General features: G+C 40.0%; 1 protein-coding gene across 2 annotated transcripts in view; it reads right to left on the bottom strand.

Moving 5' to 3' along the window:
* plekhm3 (pleckstrin homology domain containing M3) overlaps window positions 1–12,499 on the bottom strand; it is a 101,288-nt gene extending 88,789 nt beyond the window's left edge. For both annotated transcript variants that reach the window (XR_010000755.1, XM_003226077.3), the window contains exons 1-2: window positions 12,346–12,499; window positions 5,011–5,881 (exon numbers count right to left, since the gene is read on the bottom strand). Coding sequence is in view for 1 of the 2 variants with exons in the window: in XM_003226077.3 (XP_003226125.2) it covers window positions 5,011–5,599 (589 nt within the window). In the remaining variant the exon portion in view is untranslated. The remainder of the gene's footprint in view (window positions 1–5,010; window positions 5,882–12,345) is intronic.
* Window positions 12,500–12,726: the final 227 nt, after the last annotated feature.

The raw sequence follows: 12,726 nt of genomic DNA on the forward strand, positions 1-12,726 counted from the left end.
CAAAAGGTTTTTAGAAGGAAAGACCATTTCAACGTGGGGGTTTCAAATTTGACTATTATAAATTTTAATTTTCACCACTCGTTTAACTTCCTTCTGTTAAAAAAAAAAAAAGGTCATGATGAAGAAAAAAAACTACAGTTCACAATTGCTGGTGGCTTGTGAACAGGTTGTGAAACAGTGAGCTTTTTGCTTTTGCTTTTTGGTGTATTTCTTTGCCAAGTACTTTGCATTTTTATATCGCCATTTGTTCAGGTTTTTTTTCTTTTTTATATAAATATGGACATTTTAGCTTTGTTTTTGGTTTTTGGTTTTCTCTCTCTCCCTTTTTGATCCTTTTTAAATCTCAGTTTTCCCACTTTCTATACAATCAAATGTTCTCACTCTTTCAATGTTAATTTACTCTATCTTATAAGGTAAAACTTCAATAAAATATATATATTTAAAAAAAAAATTCCTTGCCATAGAACAGAAGTGGGAAGACTGTGGCCTGAATGCCTTTAGGGCTCCTGAAGCCCCTACAGTCCTACCAAGCTCCCATTTTTTAAAATAAAAAATGTACGATTTTCTTTAAAAATGTACAATTTCCCATGTGTAAAATTATAAAATACCACTAATATACAAACCACCAGACCCTCCCACCAATTCCAAATACCTCCATTTCCTCTGAGTTCTCAAAGTGGCAACTAGAGGTGACCCCTTCTGAGAGGGATTGTAGAGGAAAACTGAGGAAATTTACCCCTGCTCCCACACAACTGCCCATCCCAGCTATAGGGATAGGATGAGAATCGCCATGCCAGAGGCCTTGCTAGCTCTGGTGGAAATTTCTTAGATGCTGCTTTGTATGTTGTAGGCAGAGGTGAAAGAGCGGAATCTCCATCCTCATGAGTTCACTACCTCCATGTGGGTGGTGTTGGTGTAACACCAGACACCATAGGTTTCCCATAGGTTTTGAAGTCATATTTCCAGCCTTTTTGTATTTTTGATGTGTGTATTTTTCATCCTCTAGGCTGTCAAGCATTGGACAAATGAGACTGATCTGTTTGTAAAATAGGCCACCACCATCACTGTCCTGGCAAAATGTGAAGATAAGAGAGCTCTGCCTAAAATGTCCCTAACAAGAAGGGAGGTTTAATCCAAATGAATTGCAGATAGGGGAAGAGAAATTAAATTCAATCCAAAATTGAAGAAATGAAGAAAGGGGAAGAGACAGAGGTGTTGATGAGACAAAAGAGCATGTTTGAGAAGAAACCCATTTTATTTGCCCTCCACCTCTGTCCCTGACATTCATTAGGATTTCTGCACTAACTCAAAAGCCATTAATTTCTTTGAAAACCACACTAATCCCTTTGTAGTGCAGATAATGGGTACACATTCTACAGCCATCTTCCCTTTCTGTTAATCCAATAAGGAAAACAGCATGGCAACTGGAGACCCAACTGTATGTTCACTCTTTCCGTCTCATTTCCATCAAGCCCAGATGACACTTCAAGCTTCTCCCACATTTTCTGCCCCATCCATCACAGCTTCCCCTCCTTTCTCCTCCCTCTGCTACCACAGAGCATCGCTTGTCTTTTGATGAATGAGAGAAAAAGCTCCTCTCCATCTTTCACAGCCAGGCGTTTTCTCTGCCAGTGCTTCACTCTGTCTCCTGTGAACTGGCTTCATCCGCTCCCACTTCAACAGGGACAATGACAGCAGCCGGCTTGATTGAAATTCAAATGCCGCACACCCTTCAGGTTGGAGCCGTGGTTGCTGGCATCGACAGGCAGGATCCCAGCTGCCCTTCCAGGGCCCCACGCCATGGCCCCATCCTTGGCCGGCCTTCTCCTCCTGCCCTCTTCTGTCCCCTCACCTGTTGGACGTACAAAAGCAACATGACGCCTATCCACTAAGTCCTTCCCCCCACCCCATCCTCGAAAATGGAAACAATATTTTCCTCCCCTTTCGCCAAACAAGGAAATTCAATTTAGGCAGAGCAAAGCAGAGACCATCACAGTAAATTGAAGATAATCACACAAAATAGCACACATCTGGGGTGGCCTTTATGTTTTTTTGAACTGTAATTTCTTAAGAAAGAAAGACCATAAGGAGAAAACAGCAGAAAACAGGAACACCAGCTGAGAGCACTATAAGATTTCTTTACCTGCAGATTATATCCCCTTTCTTGTTGCATTATGCCTCATTACCAACCTATGGGTTCAATGTACATGTACACATTGTATTTCAAAAACTGTTGCTAAGAGAGGCTAATGTTTCTTTCATTTTATGTCCAAACTGTCTCCCCAAATACTGGAATAGAACCAATTAGAGACTCACATAAGACAGTGGTTCCTAATCTTTTCTTTACCATGGATCTCCTTTAAATATTTCTGTTTTAATAGACCACGTAGCCTGAAATCAGTATTTAAAACCCTAAAATGAATAATTTCAAGTCACTCATGAAGGGTCTTCAAGTCTGAACAGAAGGAAGAAATAAATGCACACTGCTATTATAATATTTTTATCAGAATGAAGCCATGTAATTTTAAAATCATTACCATAGCCTAATATCACTTGTTAATTTGATATAATTACTTAATGAGAAGGCTGTTTTAATAGCAGAAACTTGTCTTCTGGGTTCTAAACTTTTGAAACCTATTAAGATAAATAAGAGCAGATAATCCCCTCACCCCCCCCCCCCCCACACACACACAGGTATGCCATTACAAAGACATCAATACAGGATTGATCGATGTACTGATAGGACTGATACCTCCAGCTTCATTTACCAACATCTGACAAAATATGCACTGTCTAAGCATTTCCTGAGCCCTCCAGCAGGACTCTATGATGTGCTTCCATAAGTTGCTGACCATGAAGTTGCTGTGAAGGACCTAGCAATGCCTACAGAGATATCCTCTCTAGGCATTTCCTAGGTCTTCTAGTGCAATTCAATCTTATGCTTTTCCCAGACGTTGTTCATTCAATACGGCTTGCTATTATCCATGATTCTGGATATATGTTATACTATATTTTCATAGACCTCCTCGATAATACAGGAAATATATTTGGCAAAGACTGTTCTTTGAATTGCACATTCAGAGCACCATCCATGAAAAGTGCTCTGAAAATACTGTATAACCTTAACTATGTATTTTAAACATTTCTATGTGTAATTTTAGTTTAATGTTTATATGAGTTAGGTTTTGATTCACACATTATTAGGGTTAACTGCTTTGAATTTACTTTGGCAGAGAAAAAACAGGGCATAAATACAGTACTGCTACTACTACTAATAATGAATATTGCTATGAGTTTGTCTTTCACTGCTGCTGTAAACCAACCCTGTATAGGTCATACAAATTGATTCTCCCTTAAAAGAGAAAATGAAATATTAATACTGTAAATTAATATAATAAATAATAAAAATAAATGAGAAAGTTACCACTATCCAACCATGCTCTAAAGTTGTAAGAGACTGAGGAAGTGGGGAGGGGTGGCTGCTGTTCTAGCTACCAGGATTAGACCTTCCTTCCCATTTCCTTTGCCCATATCCAGACTCCCCCTCCTTCATTTTTCCACCTTTTTTCTAATTGGCAAGCAATGGCTCCATGATATCACAGAAGGCCAACGCACATGCCAGGAAGATTCCTTGAGCATTTCTTTTACCATGGGCTTACAAGTAGTCAAAGTCAGCTCATTACCCAGACAAGTTGTTAGGGCATTCTCCAATTCAAAAACAGCATTATAGTTGTAATAAAGGTATCCTCTGCTGCCATGTAATTCGGGATGAGGCTTTCTGCTAAATACAAGCAGGGCTAGGGCTGGGGCATTATGACATTGATAAACTGACAGGCCAAATATTACCAAATAACTCATAAATAGCTGATCACATTTTTTCTTGCAACATGATATCATCTTACAGAAACTGTAAGAATGAGGGGGACTTACTTCCCAACTTTTGAAGACTGAGAGAAATCATTCCCCCCATTTAAAAATACAGTAGAGTCTCACTTATCCAAGCTAAACGGGCCGGCAGAACCTTGGATAAGTGAATATCTTGGCTAATACGCAGTAATGTTATGTTGTAATTACTGTATTTACAAATTTAGCACCAAAATATCACGACATATTGAAAACATTGACTACAAAAATGGCTTGGATAATCCAGAAACTTGGATAAGCGAGTCTTGGATAAGTGAGACTCTACTGTAAATGCCATCTTGCTTTTCTAGTCACTTTTAAGGTTCAAGTCAGGTTTACTCTTCCTAGCCTAGCTTCTATTACTTATTGTTGCATGTCCCGATCTCATTCTATGGTTTTCTTGGCAGGATTTATTCACAAAAGGTTTGCCCTTACTCTCCTCTGAATGTGACCTAAGGGACCTGGTTTTCCCTACTACCTTCACGACTACATCTAAGTAGTTACTTGAACCTGAGGGTTACTGGGTACACTGAAATCAATGGATCTCAAGTTAAGTCATGGCTAACTTCTTCCACAGGATTCTGTGAGATATAGATTCAATTAACTTTATCTGGATCCAACTCAGAATTTTTATCACATACCTCTGGATTCTTCTACTTCAGTGGTTCTCAACCTGGGGTCCGCAGATGTTTTTGGCCTTCAACTCCCAGAAATCCTAACAGATGGTAAACTGGCTGGGATTTGAAGGCCAAAAACATCTGGGGACCCCAGGTTGAGAATCACTGTTAATACTTAGAAGAGCATTATTCACAAGAGATTTCAGGCATCGATATCTTCTTCCAGCAGAGCAGTAGCTATCATAAAAATGTTTCTAAGAATAAGACCATTCATTTCCCTGATTTAACGTAGCGAAAGTTGGCCACTCACCTAGGGTGACCTTCTAAAACCACGGTGAAGCTGGTAACTAAACTTTCTGGGCTCAGAATTCCAGATTTGCCCAAACTGTGTTGCCTCACCGAAATAATTCATTTCCTTTTTCAAGTAGACATGGAGAAAAAAACTCAATGCAAAGGACAGCATTAACTGTAACGAAAGAACAGGACTTACCAGAATTCCCTTGAACATCCTTTCCCTTTTTGAAACCTGCTGGTGTGAATGAAACTTTGGGACACCGGTTGCCATGGTTAGAGACCTGCTGTGGAGGGGCACTGTTTAAAATGATGCTCCAGTCTATCCGAGTGATATCTGACCGCGACCGATTATGACCTGGCTTGAAAGTGGCAGCTTCCTCACTTTGCATTGTGATATCATTCACAGAACGGGGCCGGACCCTCCTCCGGCAGATATTAAGGATATTAAAAGTTGAGGCTTCTCTCTGTTCCATCCAGGAGAGATTGTCTGGAACTGTTCCCCTCTGTACTCTAAATTGTTCTTTGGCAGGAAATGCAGTCTGCACTTTGGTTTCTGAGAGTCCATTTTTGCAGTGTTCCCAAACAAGATTATTCTGCCCCAAAGAAACAACATTCCTCAAGTCTCCACAGCTGTTAAACACTTCATGTCCAACCAATTCTGGGACTTCCTGAATCCCATAAACCTCTGAAGGCTGCACATTGTCTAACTTAGCATCAAAAGTATTGAAGAAATCTTCAGTCACTTCCAAAGCAGGACTGATATCATCAACTTCTAAGGCTTCCATTTCATTTGCAGTCCGAAGAGTTGAAACTCTGGGATACTTTACCAGAACTGAACATAAATGTGCAGGCACAGGTCAGGAGGGGACTTTCAAGAAGATTATGGCAAAGCATGTGACACAATCAATATCATTAGCTTGGCATTTGATTCAAGAATTTGGGTTGACTTCTCATTTGTGAAAGTATCAGTGAAAATTAGCTTGTCCATTTCTTTACATTTCTCAACGTTAGACCTGGACAGGATGTGTTGACTGTTCAGCAGAAATAATCCAAGGAACTGGATTTCCCTGAAAAACATAGTACAGTACATTCTTTTAAAAATAATGAAACCCGAGAATGCAAAGGGGATGGGATTTCTTCATGCATTGCATTGCTCCCTCACACATATACTGTTTTTCATGGATCGAAATCATCAGCTGGAAGATCAGCAAAAACTCTTTTTTGTACAGCTAAATAAACCACCCCTTTACATTAACTGAGAAGGTTGATATTTTTTCTTTTAAAAATGTCCACTAATAATCAAATTGTGTATCTCTCTTTCAATTTTTCATTATTGTCAAATATTATTTTTAGCTGTACACATGTGAATATGAGCAACAAGACCTAAAAACAGTTCAGACCCACCAAATCAATTGAATGTTGGCAAAACAACAAATTTAGGGAAATAGAATTGGCTCAGCAGGTCTAGACTAGTGGAAACCGACATTGGATCTAAAATGAACATGCTGTATCTGAAAAATCTGCACAAACACATTGCTGTCTATGGAAACAGAAACTGAAATCAGTAACAAATTGTCCATAACTACACAGAGACAGGAAAAATCAGCTCTCAACTGAACTAGTGAGGAGTGGTCTAAGACAAAAAGATTTTAAAAACCTAGCAATGGTGATATATTATGCATACTGTCTAAAAAGCTGACAATCTGCTGCTTTAAATAGCAATTCATCTATTAACAATAACTCATAAGTCATCAGCTTTGTAAAAAACAACAACACCCCTCTCACAAGAATGATTAAAATAGTAGAAACAAACAAAAAGGAAAGAGAACTAAGGTTGGTAATGGGCAACAGAATCACCATCAAAATAAGCAATGCTCCAAATTCTTGAGCAAATTAATCACACTTAGCCTGTTTTATCACTTTTCAGCAAAGTCTATGTTTACCTCCTTTCTGAATGGAAGCTGTCTTACGTGACTTGAAACCACTTTAGTTGCCTTAAGAAGGGGTGATTCAGCACAAAAAGAGAAGCCAAGAAAAGTCATGAGGCAGGGCAACCTTTACAAACTATCCCGAGTTTGTCACCAAACAGCCTGAGCATGCATGGAACTTGAGTTGAAAGTACAAAAATCTTTCTGCCAACGCAGCAATACTCATAGGTAATAATCAAGCAAATACCTTCTGTCTTTAATTTTATTATATAGCAGTGCTTATACTACCTTTCCAACCCTGCAGGTATAAAATATTTTGATCTATCGGAAACTAGGCTTTCTGATCAGACAGAACTCCTACCAGGGCAAATTAAGACTTGTCAGAAAGGTTGGTTAAGACTGGTGGGAGATACAGTTGCCTAGAACATATGGCAAGTAACACACACTCTCTTATATTCTGCTATGAAACAAATTAAAGACAAATGAAAAACTTGGTTGGAAGAGTGGATCCTTCTTTCAGAGTCAGCAATAGAACTGGCAAACATTTTGGCTATACTGGTTGGTAAATTCATGGAGTTCCCCCAGCCAGCACAAAAGTAAATCCAGAAAGGTTGGGAGGAGGCTGCTTCAAAAACATTTGTGTGGTTCTCCAGACTTTACTGAACTGCAAGTCCTAGAAGCCTCATCAGTATAGTCAGTGGTAAGGAAAACAGGAAGTTGCTATTTAGCAATAGCTGAAGGGCTCATAATTTGCATTCATGGATTAGATCACATACAAGGGAGAGTCTTTGTCACATAATGATAACATACAAGTCTGCAAGACATGTGACCTATCAAGCAAAGGGAGCGGATCATCTACTTAATATAAATGCCATCACCTAGATAGGCAAAAACAGTGTGGTTGATATACACACTGCAGGCTGAGACACTATGTTTGGTTAAGTCAATTCTAAATTGTTGAGGCCTGATTAGCAATATTCATAAGTTATGATTTATATAGACCCATGAAATTTATTTCCATAACATATAGAAGTGGAGCTGGAGTATCCAGAACCGTATTCCCTTCTCAATAAGCAGAGAACCTCTACTTTTTTGGGCTCACTGCCCTTGAAAGATAAGAGATTAAAATCTTACATTAAGAGAGAACAGCCTTGTTTTCCCAGGCAGGCTGCATGTTGCAGTTCCAGATCATCTGTCTCTCTTACAGTCTCAAGCAAACTGTGCACCTGATTAATATAGACTATAGGGATACATTGACCTTGGAATTAAGTAACCATCATGGCTAAAATAAAATCTTGCATATGCGTGCATTTCCTTTTCTTCCAGAGCACCTCAGGAAACGTCAGCTCAGCTTTGCACAAACAAAAGCAAGTCATGTGCAGCCACCACTAGAGATGAAGTCATTAAACCAGAGGGAGAAGATGACTAAACCATTCTCAAAACACTTTCAGTTGGGCAGTTCCTATAACTGAACCAGAAAGGTCAAAAAGCAGACAAAAGAGTACACATTTTAATATCTATATTCACAGATTTTAATCAAGTGTCATTTGTTAACCATGTTTCAGACTCCACATGTTTTAGACTTTTCATGGAAATGTTTTAAATATAAAGTCGATTACAATGGTTGTATAACTTAGACTTTCTGCTTTTAATGTTTTGAACTTCTGGTTGTAATGTTTTAAAAACCTCTGATTTAAATGTTTTAATGCTTCAAACTCCTGGTCTGAGACAGTAATTAAATTCATTCATTCAGACCGAAGAGTGAAAGACTCATGTTATATTTTAACACTTGTATGACAGGAGACACTAAAGAAATCTGACTGCTAGCTGCTACACAAACCCTATGAGTATTTATAGACAGCAGCAAGTCTAACACTGCTAAATGTGTTCATCACCACATAAGTGCAATATTGTAGCCAAAACATAACTTCAAATACTACATGGCAGCATCCAATTTTAGCTACCCATCATATTTTTGGAGAATTCTTCTAGTCCCCTTTCTCTCCTAACTGAATTTAATTCAGAATATTTGATTCCTTCTCTGTGAATAACCAAGATTATTCCTTCAAATTGCATCCTAGAGAGAAATAGGACACCACTGATCAGAATGAAACACAGCATTGAAATACTCTATTGCAATTTTGTAAATATGTCTACAATAGTCACTAGCCCATAATTTTTTCACAAGTCGACTGCTGACTCATGCAGTTAATCTCTCTGTTCCAACCCAGTCTTGGGGGGAATTCTGTCATCAGCTATTTTAGAAAGCATTATTAAATGATGAATGGAACTACCATATATCTCCTTTTGCACTTTTGTTATAGAAAATTCAATTTCTATTGGTATAGAGATAAAGTTAGCTTAATTCCACACCAAGCAAAGTCAATCTGCAGACAGTCCCCAAGTTACAAACAAGATAGGGGCTGTAGGTTCGTTCTTAAATTGAATTTGTTTGTAAGTCAGAACAGATCCAGCAAAAAGTGCACTTTTATAGTTTGGCACAATACAGTTCCGGCGTGATTAGAATCTTTAAATAAACCCAGAGCTTCAAAGCAACTGAAAGGAAAATCATAAAAATAGATAACCCTTCCCATCCAGGAGCCTCCCCTGTTTATTCTGTCCCAACTTCCCTGGGGTGTATTGATGCTGTGGAATAAATGCAGCTTGATATCACTTTAATTTCATTGCTATGGAATCCTGGGAGCTGTAGTGTTACAAGATTTTAGCCTTCTCTGTCAAATAATGCTGCTGCCTCATCAAACTACAAATTGCATTGCATAAAACTAAGCCAGGGCAATTAAAAGTGGTGTCAGACATGAAGGAAAGGTGAGGAGGAGAAATACAGGGAGGACGAAGGAGATATTGAACTTCATCACTCCAGTGGTTCTCAACCTGGGGTCCCCATATGTTTTTGGCCTACAACTCCCAGAAATACCAGCCAATGTACCAGCTGTTAGAATTTCTGGGAGTTGAAGGCCAAAACATCTAGGGACCCACAGGTTGAGAACTACTGTTCTAGAGCATCTATCCACTTTAAATCCAGTTACTGTCTCCTGCAGAATTCTGGGGTTTGTAGTACAGGAAGAAGCCTTTAAACTGCACAACCAGAGTGATCCTGGGCTTCACTAAACTACAAACCCCAGAATTCTGCAGGAGGCAGCAACCCGATTTAAATTGGAAGAAAAAGAAAAGGGGTGGAGAGATCAATAGGAAGAAAAAGTAAAAGGAATTTGGAGAGATATGGATAGGAAGAAAAGAGGAATGGGGTTTGGAGATGTGATGATGTAAATTTGGAGAGATCAATAGGAAGAAAAGGGAAATGGGGTTTGGAGAGATATGGATAGGAAGAAAAAAAAGAAGTTTGGAGAGATATTGATTGAGAGAAAGGAAGTTTGAAGAGATACGGATAGGAAGAAAAGGAAAAAGGGGGTTTGGAGAGATTGACAGAAAAAAAGGAAAAATTCACATCAGATAATCCGGATTCAAAAACTGGATTATATAGCAGTGTAGATGGGTCATGGGTCACCTGAGGTGGGTCACACACTCTCTGCCACAGAGGTAAACCCCTCTGAACAAATCTTGCACAGAAAATCCCGTGATACCTTGGGATCATCAATAAGTTAGAAACAACTTGAAAAATGTTTTGTTCATTTTCATGGTTTCCTCTTTTCTGTTGAAATTGTCCACATACTGTACTTGTGGATTTCAATGACTTATCTGTATAGTCTGACGTGATGGTTGTTAGAGTGCTCTAGCATTTCTGTGTTCTCAAACAATATTATGTGTGCAGGTTGGTTTACCAAGTGCTCAGCTATAGTTGACTTGTCTGATTGTATTAGTTTGCAGTGTCTTTCGTGTTCTTTGAAATGTGTTTGGGCACTGTGTTTGGTGGTCCTTATGTAGACTTGTCCACAGCCGCATGGTATACAGTTCCCAGAATCAAGACAGTAAATAAAGTACACCATTCAGGGCCCTTCCACACAGCAAATAACTCAGAATATCAAGACAGAAAATTCCACAATATCTGTTTTGAACAGTGGCCCCTTACACACAGCTGAATAAAATACCAAATTTTCTGTTTTGAACTGGGTTATATGGCAGTGTGGACTCAGATAACCCAGTTCAAAATAGATATTGTGGGATTTTCTGCATTGACATTCTGGGTTATATGGCCATGTGGAAGGGCTCTTGGTTATCTGAGTCCACACTGCCATATATACCAGTTCAAAGTAGATAATATGGGATTTTATTCAGCTGTATGGAAGCGGCCTCAGAAACAGGGGAATTCCAGACAGCAAACAACCAAGTGCCAGCTAACGCCTTCCAAACAAAGGATGTTCCAGGGCAACAACAGCCAGGCTACCTCTATGCAGATACCCTCACTGATTGCAACTGTAAGGCTTCTCAATTCTAATCAAGGTTGCTAATTGCAACCCTCACACTTGCTTCAACCAGACAAGGGTTCTTTCTCCCACCCTAGACACTTCACCAATATATATACACCCCACTTGCCTCATTCCCAACAGACCTCTCAGGATGCTAGCCACAGATGCAGGTGAAACGTCAGGAAGGAATGCTACTGGAACATGGCCATACAGCCCAAAAAACTCACAGCAACCCAGTGATTTGGGCCATGAGATCCTTCGACAACATAATGTGCTTTTCCTGAATGGCAGGAGGTTGGACTAGATTACACATGTGGTTTCTTCCAACTATGGCCCCTTCCACACAGCTAAATAAAATCTCACATTTTCTGCTTTGAACTGGACTATATGGCAGTATGGCCTCAGATAACCTAGGGCCATTCCACACAACCATATAACAAATAAAATCAAGGCAGAAAATCTCACAATATTTGCTTTGAACTGGGTTATCTGAGTCCACATTGCCATATATTCCAGTTCAAAGCAGATAATATGGGATTTTATTCAGCTGTGTGGAAGAGGCCTAGTTCAAAGCAGATATTGTGGGATTTTCTGCCTTGATATCCTGGGTTATATGCTTGTGTGGAACGACCCTATATGATTCTATTCTTCATGGATGGCAGAGCAGAAACAAAATAAAGAGGTAAAAAGAAAACCTTTTTCCCATACACATGCCCAGCTATTATAATGCGCATGGCTGAAATGCAACTTGATAATTAACCCATTTTGAGAAGCCGGCTTCTTCTGCGGCTGTGAAAGGGGCACAAGGCAGAGGGTGACCTAGGGTCCTTCCGCATAGCCATATCACTCAGAATATCAAGACAGATAATGCTTTGAACTGGATCATCTGAGTCCACACTGCCACATAATCCAGTTCAATGTGGATTTTATGCTGCTGGGTGGAAGAGGCCCTAATCTTGCGTAATGGGCAGGGGAGGGGTTGAACTCCTCCACCCAAACAGAAAAAGGCAAATAACTTGTTGTTATAACAGTCCTTATGTAGAAGAATGGGAAGAGATAGGAAGTGTATGTTCCTAGGGTGGCAAGAGGACACGAATAAATACTGACAGCTACCACAACTGAAGAGGGGGTGGTTTTGTGCATCATCTCCAGACATTTCTGCCTACTTGAAGGCACAGGTGTGACAACGGCAAGCCTTACAAAGCGAGGGAGGATTACCTGGCTCGGAGGACCTCCGCCCACGCCAAAGGAGCCGCATTTCCCACGCGGGAGGCCTTTCCTTGGCCTCAGGGCCCCGCTTGCCTCAGAGACCTCCGCAGCATCCTTCTCCTCTGTTTACAATCCAGCCCTGTCCTCCCCTGAAATCCCTCCCCGCAGCAGCAAGGAAACGGAAGCCGGAAACAAGGTTCCGGCGCACAGTCTTACTACTCCACTGCTGCTGCTGCTGCTCATGGCAGGGAATAAAGAATCACACAGATGGAAGGGACCCCAAAGGCGATCCAGTCCAGCCCTATTCGACCATTCCAGAGAAACACAGGCCCCTTCCACACGTCTTAATAAAATTCCACGTTTTCTGCTTTGAACTGGAATATATGGCAG

Source organism: Anolis carolinensis, chromosome 1, assembly GCF_035594765.1.
Source record: "Anolis carolinensis isolate JA03-04 chromosome 1, rAnoCar3.1.pri, whole genome shotgun sequence".
NCBI classification, from domain to species: Eukaryota; Metazoa; Chordata; class Lepidosauria; order Squamata; family Dactyloidae; genus Anolis; species Anolis carolinensis.